Source organism: Anopheles marshallii, chromosome 2, assembly GCF_943734725.1.
Source record: "Anopheles marshallii chromosome 2, idAnoMarsDA_429_01, whole genome shotgun sequence".
NCBI classification, from domain to species: Eukaryota; Metazoa; Arthropoda; class Insecta; order Diptera; family Culicidae; genus Anopheles; species Anopheles marshallii.
In genome coordinates, this window is record NC_071326.1 from 37049703 (window position 1) to 37066720 (window position 17018).

At 43.7% G+C, this 17018-nt stretch overlaps 1 protein-coding gene across 1 annotated transcript; it reads left to right on the plus strand.

Moving 5' to 3' along the window:
* The first annotated feature begins 2780 nt into the window (after positions 1–2780).
* LOC128708916 (uncharacterized) lies at positions 2781–3491 on the plus strand. The gene is made up of 4 exons (XM_053803897.1): positions 2781–2922; positions 3019–3089; positions 3168–3321; positions 3397–3491. Exons 1-4 carry the CDS (start codon positions 2781–2783, stop codon positions 3489–3491), a joined length of 462 nt encoding a protein of 153 aa, XP_053659872.1.
* Positions 3492–17018: the final 13527 nt, after the last annotated feature.

Here is a 17018-nt window from a genome sequence, read left to right on the forward strand (position 1 = left end):
GCCGTAGCGCCACCCCACCGGTATTGCCGATCGCGTCCACATTTATGGCGGCATTTATTCCTCGATTGTGTGGGTGTGTGTGTGTGTGTGCTTTGTCGTATTTTTTTTCTTCTTTCTTTGACGGTAGACGCTCCAAGGCGATAAATTATAGTAATTTAAACGTTGTTTCAATATTGAGAGTAAATCGTGATACAATTTCATATTCGTGAGCACACCTCCTGTGACGATTGTGCACGCGGTCGCAGTACAGCAATTGCTGAATTGTTTCCAGCACCATCGGTGTGCGGTGTTTTTTTTTTTGCATTCGTTATCTTGTGATTGGAATCGAATTGGTGGCTGCGTCGCATCTTGGGCATTATGCTAGACCTTTATGTTAAAACAACTTAAAACAACAACTAGCAATTAGGAAGAAGGCTCGCTTTCCGAAAAAAAATACTATTGTTTGATATTGATTTGAAATGCTTCAATTTTATTTGTGTTCTTAAACTTGTTATTTCGGTACCCAGTAGAGCACATGTTTTGCATCGAAATAATTATGTCGACCTCGCTTATGTTTAAACACGTTTACAGTTCCCAATTCGCAGAACCGTGATCTATCATTTTTGAACGTTTGCAAAAAAAAAAAAACATCAACAATCCAAAGCAAAAATCCCCAAAACCTTGTCCGGGCACTTCGGGTACTGGCTCTCGCTCATGCTAAATCCCTCCCGTACAGGTTGTCTAGGACACTGGGCAGGAATGGGCCGTAAGTTCCACTGCCGTGTAGATTAATTACGATAAGCTCCATTACTATTCACTTTTACCAGATTATTGACCGGTTACCGGTATGGGTGTGTTATTGGGGTGGCTGTTTTCCAACCTTTAAACACTAGTTTTGCTTTCGCTGCCTTTCCGCTTGCAACCTTTCGGTGCTCGTGGGGTCGTGAGTTTATAATCTAAACGCGTGCGGCAGTAATCAATCAACGCCGCGGCAGGAACGGGCTTTTGGCGAGGGCGATTAATGCCCGAATCTGCCATCGCACACCAAACCTGTGCAGGGTGGAATGTGTGTGTTGTGCTCATAAAATAATTATGATATACTTTTGACACGGCCATTTGCAACCCGATCGGTCACGAATCAGTCACTGTGGGATGTGGAAAAGAACAACACTCTCATACTTTTCAGAGTTTTTAAAATGGTAACAATCAGACTCTCGTAATTCAGAGCAGTTACAATGGTTGACTTGAAAGTCCAATGGCTAACCAAAATGGCATAATTTCTCCACATTGTCGACTATTTCACTACATTCTATGAATCACTGAGTTTACTGAGATCAGTTTTACTTGACCTTATTAAAATAATTATGTTGCTCCAATGTGCTCCTATTTTGATACAATTTTTGTTCCAGTAATTACTGGCCAGATTTAGCGTTTGATGAATTGACGAGGTGGGTAAATTTGGCTTTACAAAACCAGTCAGGCAAAAAGAAGAATATTATAGTCGGATTCAATAAAACTAGCCGAGCAGTTAGAAGTTTATTGCTTTATAAATTTTTTTGTTTGTTAGTTTTAAAATTAATGAAATTATTTATTTTCTATAGAAGCATTTAAATATTTACTTTACTATATTATTATTTGACAATGACGAGCTCTACGAGCTGTATGGCGAACTTACTGTCGTACAGCGGATTAGATTCGCCAGGCTCCGGTGGACAGATCACGTCATGGGAATGACACCGGAAGACCCATCGTCCAGATGGACAGATGAGGCGTAGGTAGGCCCAAACTGAGATGGAGTGATGGCGTTAATGCGTCTGCCAGAAAGGCCGGGATAATGGATTGGTAGAAGAAGGCGCTCGACTGTGAGCGGTTTACAGGACTCCTGCAGCAGGCCAAGACCTCGAAGCGGTTGTAGCGTCATATATTAAGTAAGTATATTATTATTTTTAAAGGTCGTATTATGAACCCTTTTTCACGCTGTGTAGAAAAAAATGTATATATAATCACGTCTCGACGATCAGTTGCTAGCAAAAAGGTTCCTCTAAAGATGTCACCGGCTGCGCTTTTTGTTGGCAGCCGTACGATCCAACATCCATATTAATGTAAAAATTCCAATCAGAGGCAATTTATATCCAAAATCGCCACCAGCAACAGTGAAAACAGTGAGAAAAAGTAAGATTATCATCTTTACTCATGAACAGGAAAAAATAAAGCAAAGTCATAAATATCTGTTTATACCCTGCAGGAAATTTATACAGCTTCAACTAGGTACCTAGAACTTGCTTTGTGGATCACTGACCAATTTGTTTCTACAAGAAATAGTTTAAAGCAACAAATTACCGTAATTCGTTACGTTCGTAAATTAGTCGAATAATTCAAAAATATGTCTCCGCCATGTCAAAACACATCGTCAAATCCCATTTCCGAAAGGGTACTGCGCATGACCGTAAAACGTCAACGTAACGCAGAGCAACGGCACCCTCCACGACACCCATACACAACGCGTCCATCCCGAGCAGGACATTCAGGTTTTCGGGAGGCCAGTCAAAACAATAAATACGCAACTCGTAACCCATTTTATACTGTGCCGAATGTCCGTAGTTACGTAGTCAGTTGTAGATGTGCCAATTCTTCAAACCAATGTCACGTTGTGAGGTGTGAAACTAGCGAAAGAAACAGTTCACTGTTGCAGTATCGTTCAGGTGCATTCCTGTGCATTGCACGGGGATATTATTGCGTGGTAGTGGTAGTACTGAAATAGCGATAGTTGTCAATTATTCATCCAAATAAAAAAAAAAAGGATGCGTTGCTCGGCGTGCAATTACTATTCGTGGAGTTACTTCATCGCATTTGGTGAAATCTTCATCTCGTTTCACATCGCCCGAGCCTTCCTGCATTGTGCCCGTTCGACGAGTGTTGCACAGGAGCTAGCCTGCAATGATGGTGAGTGCGGGAGGCTGTGCTTAAGTGGTTAACTCAATGACTCATCGGTGACATTTTTTTCATGTGTGTTTTTTTTTATTTCTGTCTCATTTGCAGTGGAGCCTATCTTTGTGTTGCTTGTGCTGTACAATTTACTATCACTGCTGCTTATCATCGGTGTGACAAAGGTAATATTAACGAAAACAATAACTAAACATGTTTCTCACTAGCACTACAACAATTGGCCATTTCCTCACTTATTCAAGCGCAATGAAAAGTTACTACAGATTTATCAAACATGCACAATCACCCTGAAAGCATCGGCCATCGTGCGCCGGATAGTGCTCAGCGCGACAGAGTACAACGAGAACAATGTAGGCAAAACCATCATTGAGCTTAAAATCATCATTGTCTTTACGCGTAAGATATAAACATCTTCTAACCCTGACTCGTCAATATCTCGCTCATAATTCTGTACATTTTACATCTTTGCAGTGATATTCACCCTGGAAGCGCTCGTGGTCGCTGGTGCCTGTCGAAAGATGCGTCGTGAACAACAGGAACAGCTTTACTACATCGATGTGGTTTAGTAACTGTGGCCAGAGAGCCAGCGTAGTAGAGCGCATCTAGATGGTATGCTACCGCCCATGGACAGGTCGCTTTTCCGTCCGTCCATCGCTCCGTACTCATCGCATTAGGGTAGTGGACTATTGCGATTGCTGCCAAGAACGTGTCGGTCGGTGAACATTTAGTGTTCGGTACCGTTGCAAGTCATTCCATCCACTAGGGGTCACCAGGTGGACTCGCGCAATTAAACATACATACCTTACACACATATATTTACATTTTACATTCGCGTTGTACGTGCTTCTTAGAGGATTATACAGCAGAGTGGTGGTAAAAGCATTAAACATACGTGCATAACATTAGAAGAACGATAAGAATACGACGTAACCCCGCAACGGATCGCACGTGCAGCGCACCGCATTCGCTACCAGTTGTGATCGGCGCGAATGATGCGACTGTGTTGCCCACTGTGCATCCTTATCCAGTGCTTTTTGTAAACCGAGTAGGACAAATTCGAATAGAGCGAAACAACAACCACACAACTAAAAAATGTGCGAAACTCCCAAAGACAGATTTAGCGATGCCTGACGAATTATGTTCGATTTTTCGATGCATTTAGAATAAAACAACCTGTACCAGTTGAATCTTACAGCCAAGGGTGTTTTTATTAATACTGAATATAATAAGTCTATTTATGTATGTAAAAGTTGTTTGTCAGCCTGTCTGAAAGCTAAGCTTTCTACGAAACCTGTCCTGCACACCTTTCAGTTCTGAGGTTTTGGCCGACCAGTCTACGATTTTGATCTTCCATCAGCTGATCAGTCAGATAAGCAGAGGAGTTTTTCTTCTCTTCCGATACTCGTTTCAGCTTCTCGATTTCTACCCGTTATCTGGTCAAAATTTCACCATGACCTGGTTGCTTACTGGTAGCGTACGTACAGGAGACCGTTGATAAAGCGCCGTTCGTTACTAGTGATTGCGTGACAGGAGTGATCCATTCACGGTCACGATCGATCCGTGCAGACCATGCGGCAAAACGCAAAGAAGCCGACGACTGGTGGGGATCTCTCCCCACATTTCCCCCCTCTCCATTTCCTGCCTTCCAACATCAAAAACATGATAAAATAGTAACAAGATTTGAAGGGGTGATGAAAAAAAAAGGTAACAGCACAAAACAAACGAAAAGCCTACAAGAACCCGTCGTGATTCGTTATGGTTTTCGGCGCGTCAAGTGACCATGTTGTGTGTTTGCTGGCGTCGGTTTGCATGTGCACAGAAATAAGCAAACCCCCGCCCCGTATCACCCTTTAATGCTGACGGTCCCGTGACGAATCCTACAAAAAGGAACCGTCGAGTACGGTGAGGCAAAAGGTTGTGGTTACCGTGGACAGCGTTACATATCGCGTCTAACAATGTGCCTGTTGCTGTGTGTTGCTCTATAAACGGGTATCTATTTTGTTGGTGCGTTGTTTAAAAATTCATTTCAATTTCAATTTTTCCCACTTCGCAATGGTTTCGTTGAGTGGTGCTGTTGGGACAGAGTGTGAGCCAGTATCAATCGAGCGGCTCAAGCGCAGCATTATACCTTTGACGGGAAATTCATTATTCAAAATCCCGTCTAGAAAGGCCCGATCACTGGGACGGATGAGACGAAATAGTGCTTTGAACTGTTTTCGGATGTGTTCAGCTCATATGCAGCTTCCTGCTGAGTTACGTTCGACAGGGGGACAAGGGGGGACCCAACACCCAACAGCACGGCGCGAGGTGTCCAGCATTTGTCGAAAGGTGAATCCCGGGAGGTCTAACACTCACTGCAGTGTACCATGAAAACTCAAATCGTTTGCCACAGATCAACGGGTACAATGGGCTATTTCATTTCCCGACTAGATCGAGCTACTGATCGCTAGGAGGGATCAAAGGGTGACCGGTGTATTGGATGAGAATGTCAGGCTGCCGTGCGTGGTTGCTCTGCACACGCGCACTGGTTGAACAGTGAGACGTTTCTCATTATCTCATCACTCCGATCAGGAGCAACCGATCCGTTGTCAGGTGATGAAAGATGATGCTACCCGGAGGATCGTGGGAAGTGGTTCAATTAACCTTTGGTGCAATCGTAGACATGTGTTACTCAAAAAGTTTATTTCATAGAAATTGTTTCCATTCAAAGACATTAGACGAGGTGTGTTGATGTAGCTACGGAATGAACCTTTTATATTGCAATTCAAAACGGATTAACCAATTTGTCTATTGAGTACACAGGTATCTGCTTGACAGATGTACAACAACTAACTCAGCCATCTTTGAGCTTACACACGCATAATATTCGCATACGCAAACGGTGGTAATAAATATTTGTGATCCACAGATAGGGTCAGTTTCGTCATGTTGGAGGGTTAACCAGATTCCGGTACAGCGGACCCCAGTGGTTTACCTACCCTCCTGAGAGGTTGTCCAGCTGGATAAGTTCCCGAGTTTACCATTGCACGAAGGTGGAGCTAGGGTTGGACCGCTGTCAAACAAATTAACCTGTCATTCTGGAGATATGCGTGCGCGTGTCGCCTATGTTTTCATTCCTACCAAACCTAAACAGGCGACTATTTACAATGATGATAGCTACAAATTTACGCAGCCCATCGGTTGGTATTCCGATCGATCAATCTCGAACGTCTCGGGAGTCTGGTCCGAACATCTGGATCCCTGCACTCTGCAGAAGTTGTGAGCATTAAAACGAAACGGTACCGCAACGACCAATCCTACATTCGATCGATTGGACAGCCAAGTCTCGGCACTCGCAGACAGGGTTTTACTTTCCCTGGCTCTGGAATGGGCTGTGCATGTTAAATTGTTGATAATTATGCTATCTTCAAATTTATCACTCGTCATCGTGGGCACACTCCAAGCGTTCCGGTGATACTCTGAAATGACAATTCTCTTACACCCGTCCAAGGCATGCTGGTTGGTCAGAGTGATCTGCTTGGCTAAGTTGCCATAAACACACCCAATTGCTCGCTCGGGTCGCGTGCAGCGTATTCAAACTATCATGGCACGGAGCTACGATGAGGGACGATTGAACCGATTTGTCCAATTGATTGGACTGTTTAGCATGAGCGATAACGGCGTGATAATGATTGATTGTTTATCGCTTATCGTGGCTGGCATCGTTTTGGCAGCAATGTTTCACAATTTAGTAGATTGTTTCGTTTTTTTTGTCGCATTTCCCTCTTTGCATAGGAGTGCATTGAGGATCTTTTGATGTAAAATGTTATTTATTTTTTATCTGCTGCTATCGTTTACCAGGAAAATATGTTGCACTCATGCAGAGGAAACCATGCTCGTCCTCTTACAGAAATGACGATTACTCCTTGAAGATTAATCACTTTTTAGTTACAGCTAAACTAGTTTTGTGCACCAATCACAACAGATGCTAATGCGTAACTTCATCGCATTCCGCACGACTCCTCTCGGTGGGACAGTGATGGTGAAATTGTTTTTTAATTGCCATTAATTATAAAAGATTGATAATTTATGATGCATTATGCAAACACACACTATCACTGATTGAACCGCGAATGGAGCCTTCAACCATCGCAGAGGGAAAGTATCGTCGAAGAGTGAGAGAGCTCAAGGAGGCATGAAAACGCCTACGAAGAAACCCAATTTGCGGATCTGGACCAACCTTCCGACCATTTACCGAGACGGTGGGCGTTCGTAGGCGGATCTTGATATCAGAACTGGACCTGAGGTTTTTCCACCATGGGTTAAATCCTCCAACCACCGGACGATGCTCACCGGACGATTCGAACGCGTGCGTTCGCAGGTAGGTTATGTGTGGAGAGCTGGTGCAGCTCTAGTTAAGAAGCTATAACTATAGTACTTCTCGTTCGACGACCGCATACCATCCCGCACCGATGGATGAGTAATTGAGGTTGGGTGTAATAATAAGCGGTAAGTATCGTGTTTCGATGGTTGATTTGAGGCAACCGCTAGACCGCGCACTACACGGAACGGAATGCACCAAGACCATTCGGTGAGGGTCGTTTTGTTTGATCACAAATAAGGATAACTTCAGCGGCGGGCGTGCTTATGGATTGTTGGTTGTTGTAGCTAGCGATCGTTTTGTTTGCAATCTGCTACAGGGATACAGTCGCTTTGAAGCAGGCGCACTACACGCTTCTCACCGCATTGGATCGTGATCAAATCGTAGCGCCTGGGTAAACAATTTGTGTAACAAAGTTGAGCAATTTTCGCCGCATGTGGTCGGATAGATTTGACCTGATAATGGACATGTACAAAATTTGTAGCACAATCAGATTGTTGATACCGCACGATGATCAACAATATTCATCATAGACATCATATGATGGTATCATAGCAACAGTGATCAGTTTCACATGTATGTTTTGTGATCGTTTTTAATAATGTCCAACATTGTATTGTTTTATACATTGATTTTTGTTTAAAGGCGATAGTTTAATTTGCGATCATTACAATAATTATTTATTCTTTTTTTCTGATAACCAATTTTAATAATATGATTATTTTTCTATAAATTGTTATTTAATTGAGAATTACAGCTCTGTTGAGTTAATGATATATTATTTTTCTCATAATTACAAGATAAGTGTAATTTCATCATCTTAGTTTTTAGTTTCTTTGCTTTACGTAATATATTATGATATGAAAAACACCATAACGTATTGTTAAAATGACGTGTTAAATTCACACTTCTTCTGCTGTAATTCCCAGTTACCAAAAGTAGTGTTTATTCTTCGAAATAGAGAAATGTACTTAACGATGATTAACCACCATGAATGAAACACAATATCCCATCTATTCACTGAGTTCGTATGATTTAGGCTAAACATAAATCATCAGTACACGGTACAGGATCTTGTACGATGTCTCTTACACCCTTCGAAAACCAGCGTGAGAAACACCACTCGCTACGGAACCTATTTGCTCGATCATCCACCTTGGCTGACCTACATCCCGGCAACACCAAAATAATCAAAAACGAGTTCACAACCAATTGGCGAGCAGCATTCTTCGCTAGGCCGTTGCGTGACCTCTCCGTATCGTGGCTGTCGAATTTTGCACCACACCATCAACCCTGTGGCAACATCCGGCCGGCAACATCCATGGCTAAATATTTGGCGATAGTTTAAAACATCTCACTTTGACCAAATTTGCCAGCTCATTGATTTCACTCGACGGTGACACCCTTGCCCCGGCCCTCCCATTCGAACCGCTCACATTTAGCACGAGCAAACGGGCGAACAAATATGGTACGGCGAGTGATTTCTTAAGACACCTCCCGCCGGATCACTGTCGCGGCTCACGACACCGGACGGTTCGTTCGGTTTGGCGCTTTGTTTAGCACCATAAAAGGGATGCGATGCTTATGGGCTCCGGGCACATGCCGGTGGTTCATTTGATGCCAACGGCTTTCAGGGTGGTATCGACAATAACCAAAAAGGTCCAAATCTTAACCGTTCCGTTAGCCGCGGCTATGCTGACGACGCTCTGCTAAGCTGGTCGTGTGGCACGATATTTGCACCATGCCCAAAAACAGTAGTTCCAGTAAAGATGGCTAAAAGGGAAAGGAGCGTGGGGCGGGAAACGATATCTCAAAATCGTTTGCCAATAAAGAGGACGGTGTCCTGGTGTGCGAAGATCCCAATGCAAAAGACGTTGAACATTGAGGCACCCTCCGCGTTCAGGGTGAAATCGAAAGTGTTATGTTTGCCAATGGGCGCGAAATTTCCTCGCGTTTTGTTTGTGGTAGGTTTTTGACAGCTCTTATCTGTACTAATTAATGGCGTCTGGCCAATGTGTTCGTAGAGGATAACGAGCCGTTACGAAATCGGTGTGGCACTCCTCAACGAACATCCTTTCCGATAGGTTGGTGCTGGCTCAGTTGACAGCCTGTTGACGAGATGGAGAAAACGGTGAAACGATTGATTGAAGTTTCACGTTTTTCCCAAACTTGGATGGGGTTTACGACGTACGTTGGTTCTGTAGGTGTAGTACCTTACGCGAGATATCGCACCAAAGGACCGTTTGAAATCATGCAAAGCTAAGCATCGTTGACAGAATTTCAAAGCATTTCGTGAAGTAATGTACTGCTAGTTTATGTATCTTTATTTTTTCAAACCCGAAATTAATGCTACTTGACGGTAATGGTTGCTGAAAGATTTTACCTAAACTAAGACTCATTTTATCGAATAGTTGTGTTTAATTCAAAATTTCTCACAAATATTATTAGTGCTACCCTGAGATAACTTGCAACGTACGAGTTAAACCAAATGAGTTGAAGAATAGTTTGATTGGACATGTGAGCTCATGAGCAAGCTCGTCAGTAGCTCTTTGAATGTAGAGGTCGTGTGCTTTGAAGAGTTAGGTTTCAGTTCTGACTTCAATAAAATACTCCCTTCTTCAGTTTCAATCTAAAAGGTGCATTTTCACATAAAAGTCTCCTTATATTTGATGGGTTAGCATCGTTTGCCTGTGGGAACGAGGTTTCGTGTACTAACTACTGCCGTTGAATTTTATCGAAACTAAATTCTATTCGTAGCTTTATCTACCTCATTACTGCCTAGCCTGCTTTGAGAATCATTGCCAAGGGGATCTTTAATTTTAAGTATAGCTCACTTCACATCTCCAGTAAAACAAATGTCCAATTTACGTCATATTTCTTAAAATATTAAAGCGAAGATCGGGGGCCGGAAAACATTCTTAAGGTGGGGTAACATTTCAATGATACCCAACAGCTATTTAAGACCTGTCAACAATCCAAGAGCATGAATAATATGTTAAATGGCTGAGCACATTTGCAATGATTTCTATCGTGTATATTGCTCAATAATTGTGAATAAACAACAGTCAGTACCCATGTGACAACTAAGTACATAGACCTTTTTTAATAAAAATATATAGACGATTTATGAATTTGTACAACGATAGTGCTCCAAATTCATGTAGTATGTTGAAATCAAGAATGTCTGATCGTTTACCTTGAGAGACCTTTCCGATCGTTTACTACAACTGATGTATGGTGATCGTTTTTATATTTGTTCAACCCTCAAAACTTGCTTGTTCTAAGCCAACAAAAACGGATTACCGACAGACATTTTGGGAGCAATTGCTTCCATTTGCTTCTCAAGCTTCACTACCATAAAAGTACATTTTAATCATTATATGGCATGAGTTGCGATAATTTTTCACCGCATTCCGCTCGGCTTGTTGGTGTTGTTGATCAAGTTCTACACCGCATGGATACAATCCATCATACGAAAGATCCATATCAAACCTCAAATCATTTCCGAAAATATTTTAACACACGACCATTACTGCTGGTGACATAATCGTGTAGGAATTTCTTTTCATACGCTGGTAACCTGAGCATACTTTCCGTATGTTGAAGTTAGCTGTCAGACAAGTGCCTCGAAATAAGCAAGAAGCGATTTTCATTTTCCGTCCCAACAATGAGCCAGCGGGTGCATGCGGGCAAGGTAGAAATGTGGCAGCGCTCTTTTCATGTGGGTCATGACATGACCAGTGGTCATTTAAACAAGCTCCCATCCAAACATCAACTTGCTCGACGACGATCACGCGGAACCGTGGTGAATAGGTTGGGTCGATTTCATTGAAGAAATTCATATACAATAAATTTAATCTTAATCTGCACCCGTCGTTCCCACTTTCGGGCAATCGGAGTTTTGGTTCATCCTTCCCGACGGGATTGGCAGATTTGGAGCGTTTCGGAGAAGCTGATGGTGAGCAATTGTTCATCAAAATGTGTTGCCACGGGGCGAAAGCGGTCCGCCGATGGGGTTGATGTTTGCCTGGCAGGTTCTGTCAAATGCTGCCTGTCGTCTACCGGTATTCATTCCCGGAGGCCCCCGAGGCGTTGCACGATCGTAAATGGATGCTGTGCGAACTGAGTGCCTGCATACTGAAACGTCATCGTGCGTCATGCGGAGCCACGGACAATGCAGGGTCATGTTACCACTAAATCGTGTCCCTAGGTACGAGTACGCGAATCTGCAGGAGGAAGCATTCGGGGAGGCGGGAACTTTTGATCGACTTCTGCCCCGGTACAATGGGTCCGGGTTCAGCGCTTATGGCGGGTCAAGCGCGGCAGAGGCATTAAATATTTTCATCGCACTAATGCTACCGTTAATGAAACCGACATGCCGTTTGGGAGCGACACGCTCGCAACACCCAGTGTTGCGATTTTGGACCCGTTTTGAAAAGGGCGCGGTTTCGGGGTGGCAGTCACTTACCGGCAAGAATACGACCACAATTGTGCGGACGCTGAATAGTTTTGATTGGAGGTATCTTGCCAGCGAGATGAGCCTCTTCCCTCCACCCTGGTAAACAACCATTAAGTCGGCAATGAAGAGCAGACAGCCAGAGAGTAACCAGCTGAGCAGCTTCAGTCATACGCATGAGCAAATCGTACTGGTGAATTTTTTGTTCGCTATCCCCGCAGGCAGTCGGTAGCATTGATAGACAATCGGGTAATTTAGAAAATGAATTACTGTAAATTGTCCACATTTATTTCTTCGAATGGGGTTTCCAAGGCACAGCAGATTGCCCTGGTCGGAGGTGGGCAATGTACGTCAGCTTCGATCAAGACATTCAAGGCGCCCGGGGGACATTTACGGTGGTCTTTCCTGATTGAAAGTGAAGCAAAATGGAGCTGACGCAAGAGCTCATACATGTTTGCCGGGCGATTAATTACGGTTGATGATTCTATTGCAATTTGATTGACCTATGTGAACTTTTTTTGACATGACAATTGAAATTTCATCAAGTGCGATTTTTGCAAAAGGTGAGTATTAGTTGGATTACTAGTGGAAGGGTTTATGAAGTACATACTGTACTGGTTTGTACTGGTAGTGTAGTGGTGACAACTTCTACCAGGACAGGACCGGAACCAAATCTCAGAAGGATCGTTTCCTCAAAGTTAGGTTTCTATGCACAGTTTCATCACAAGCTAAGGTCGACGAAATGCAGAAGTAGCAGGCTAAGATTTTTGAAGTTGTATTTTCAAGTCATATGCGCTTTTTTGCTATAATGGGTTGGACCAAATGTGAATAAAAAGTAAACAAATTTGTACAGCTTTATTAGAAAAAATCACACGTGTTAGCATAAAAAATTTCCAGGGAGATAAACTGTCGGGAAAAAAGAAGTAATTTTCTCTGAGTTCAAAAACATACTTCAACAAAACCACACCTCGTCTATCTAAATTACGTTGCAAGTTGCTGATCAAACCGCCTGATTGAACCATCGTAAAATTTGTGTTAATTTTCGTCAAACACACTCCCATAACCTAAGGCATTATCGTGCGGGCGGCGTTGTTAGCGCTGCTTATTGATTGAATAAACTGTGAACCGCGTCGTGGCTGCGATGGCATATTAAATCAACGGATTTAAATTCGAACACAATATAGATGTCCGGGCATGAATGAACATCCCATTTCGAGTGTACATAATTCATATGCTTATGAGTGTGAGCTAGTGATTAGCAAATTTTGATTGTTCCCGACCAGACAGACCAGACCCCACCTACGTTCAAACCCGAATTTGTGTGGTTGACCAAACAGTAAGATGATTTTATTGATTTTTTCACCCAAAATTTTGCTTGACATAAAAAAGTGATGTTTTCGAGCGAAAACAAGGTGCAGCGTGGCACCGACACGTCGCAGACAGTGAGGGGAAGTGATCGGAACCGCGACCGAGGTAATCCTCTTAGCCGGTTAACTGATATCAAACTGATCGGGATGAGTTGCTTAACGGAGCCTTTCAAAAAAGTGCTCTGCCACATCGAACGAGCATCAATAAACACCTGCTAATCAAAAACCATCGGCCCAATCTCCCAGTCACTGCGTGCAGTTGGATATCCTCCCCCGGGCGAGGGATTGTCTTTAAACGGCACAAAAGAGGTCTCAATTCTCGACGGTCGTATCGGTAAGCCGACCACCCGGACAGCTTGGTTGGATCAAGAAACGATCGGATTAATGGCTGTTTGCTGAAGATTTTATTGGTAACATTAAAAATAAATTATTTCATCGATCCGTGCGCATCCCTGGGACCCATGGGCCACATGCAGCAAGGTGCAGGAGGATGCGAGCTGGGCGCAAGCATAGTTCCCAAGCTCGCTTCGCTGCCAGAGGTCAACGGTATGTGTACTCGAGTCCTGTAAACGTTAAGTCGTTTGGATATTAGCATTTTATACGATCAACACTCAATGCTCCGGCGGGAATGCCAGACGGCTAGGTTCGGCGTTTTCCGCGCATTCAACTCCCTTCCCGTTTGGTGACGTTCGAGCATCTACAAAACGGTATTGAAGCACTTTAACTACAGCCCGGAGCGTGTGATCTGGTCCGGCCGCTCTGGGTTGGGACTATTGCGCCCATAATCACGATCGTGACCTGCAAGTGTCCACGGTCGGTGCAACTCGCGCCAAGGAACCCAAACCTGATACGGATCTTTATGACAACAAAAACGGTTAGCCTGGGTGCGAGCGAAACGAAAGGGTACTGAACATAATCGGTATCAAATTTTATAGCCCGTTTGCAAATGATCATGCCAGTGAGGGACATCTAATGGAGACATCTCGAGTGGTTGATAAGTTGTCTTCGTCATTCCGAACAGTTTTTTTTTGCACACGGTCTCACCGTTCAGGGAAGATTTGGGAAATCTAAACATCGTGCCCATGTGCTCACGTTAGGACGCCGGCTTCTATCGGAAATTGAAGTGAAATGGTCGTGTGATTTTACGATCCCGATAAGCGACAATGGTTGGGCCACGACGGACGCCGAAAGAGCCAGAGCGGCCGAGGTCAAGTGGAAAGTTTGTACAAATGTACCGTGTTGATTTGGCTTCTAATGGACTGCCGTCGGGCTGTCGATCGTAAATGGTCGAGAACCGGTACGCGCACGGCCAACCCAGTGAAGGGTGCCCGGTAAAAGTTGAACTAATTCAGGTTGCAGCAGACCGGGCCGCTCCAGCAGGTGCTAAATCGATCGAACGCCCGCAGCCCACGGGACGCTCGTTGGAGCTCGGTGGAGCGCTGTGATGTTGGTTTCTGGCAATGTGGGACATTAGTGTCGTGAACGTCACATGCACACTAGATAGGTCGGTGCGAATAGGCTACACTTTAGTGCTGGACGCATTTGGTACGTATGTGCTGTGCGAAAAGCATCGTTACATATTTAGCCGTTGTCAAACTCCAGCCGATAGAGTCCGGTGGCGGAGTGAATGCACCGGAGCTGTTAAATGGGTTTATAATTAAATCGCACCCGATTGCATACCTTTGAACAGAGCGCGGCCCTAATGATGGCCATTTGCAATGTGGAATATCCGCAGCAGCTTGACAGAACCGTCCTAATATGTGATCAAATTAGACGGTGGTAGTTTGATGCTGAAATTAACTTGAAATCATCATCAAAACGCATATTAGAGAGATGCAATGGATTTGATTGAACCGGTACGGTTTGTCACTTGGGAACCAATCATCGTAAACTATTGGAGAGAGAGAGAGAGAGAAACACGCACGCAAGGACGATGCGACAGCCTTACGGTCATTAAAATTAATAAAGACCATTGCAAACGGTCCGCGGTGCCTAGCTCGAACATATCGTACAGCGTCTATTTTGAGTGTCGTTTAAGATCTCCCCGGTATCGCGATACTGGTTAGGTAGCCACCTCGTTTGCCTAACGTGCGTATTGATCAACGTTAATTTACGGCTATATCGGTGGCTAATTACAATAATTATACAATTACATAAACAGGCGCACATCATCTTTGCAGGACGATGGCGGTCAATGGTCAATGTGAAATAAGAATGTTATTTTGTTCGGTGTTCAATTAGAGATTTCTGTTATGATGCCGATATGCGCCATTCAACATAAACAGTAGATAAAAACACTTTGGAAGTAAGAGGAAAGGTTTATTATTTTTATTGAGTACAAGATATCGAAACAATTTAGTTTTTTTATTTAAAAAAAAATACTCCATATAATTACATAGAAATCATGTCAATACTACAAGTAACGTACCAATAATTTTGAGTGGTCTGATGACTTCCTGCTTCGTTGGGTTTATATGCAGAAAATGCAACTAAACAGAAGACGACTTTCGTAAATATATCCAATGATCAATCATTCCGTCAAGAGAAACATTCTGCATCAAAATCACGAAGCAACCATCTGATGACTGCACCAGTTCCGTGAATGATGCCACCAAAAGTCCAAGGGCTTTCATGCAATGGCTGGCTGGGTCCGCTTCATCATGTAAATTGGGCGATAGAATTAGGCAGTGCTATCGTACTACACACGAGCACGAGCCCACCATGACCGGGTTGAAAGATCGTAACCATCCAGTTGGTAAGGTCAGTCTCTAGTGCCAGCGCGTCCCGATAGGTGGTCCAAGCTTTGGAGAGCAATCAGCGTCCTCCCACATGTCCAAGTGATCTTGAGCTAGAGTGACCGAGAAGCGTGATAAGCTTTTCCTGCGACCGTTGAATACACACGAACAGTTGTGTTCCGTCCGCCATCCGCTCAATGTTTTCACGTCTCTATTTGAGCGATATAGTTTTGGTCTACCCTTGTACTACTTCACGGTGCGGAACCTTTCGAGCAATGGGAATAGCACATGCGCGTGCCGTATTTGGTAAAGATTTGGCGTGGATGGAATATGGATTTGTTTACCCGACCATTGTGATCCGTTCCTTCTTCTTGAGACGGTCAAGTTGTGTGTCTGTGCCGGGGACGATTTTCTCCAGCAAGTCACCCAGTTCTAGAGCTTCGGGTGTGGTCGTCCCAAAAATACGTACCCATACGGTGTGTTAGTTGATATCAGTTCAAGATAAAGTGTGCGGCCTTCGAGTCGTGAGTGTCGAAGTCAAACGTAATCATGAGTTATGTTTCGAACAAAAAAAGACACAGTGAAGAAAGGTCTTTGTTTCATATTTGAAAGCATGCCGTGAATTAACAACAACCGTAGCCGGTACTGGGCAAGATGTGTGTAAACAGATTTAGATAAACCTTACTTTCCGTTGCGTAATTTTGCGCTTAAAAGGCAAAAAAAACACTTTTCTGCAAAACCTGGTAGATCAATTTACTCACCATCCCGTTGCTCAAGGCTCTCGCTATCTCGCTGTCAATGATCGACAAACTGCGCTGCGGAAAGTAATAATGGAAGTAGCAAAAACTGAAGTTTCATAAGAACCTGCTGGTATGTAAATCGAATTCAGAACGATACAATCCCGCCAGTCACGGAACGGAGTGTGAAGAAGGAGACGATCGTTTGGCAGCATAAACGAAAGACCGGGCGCCAGACGGGTTGAAGCGGAGTTCTTCATTCATTTCTTGCCACCGTACCGCCGCCGCGGTCACCGGCCAGCCACCGTTATAAGCTGATTATGAATAAAAATTAAAGTAGGTAAACCTGTATCCTTAAAAGGAAGTCCATAAAAAACGGGCGAATATGCTAACCTTCTTCTTGTCCTGCTTCGTCTGCGGTAGAGGGTGAATTTGATT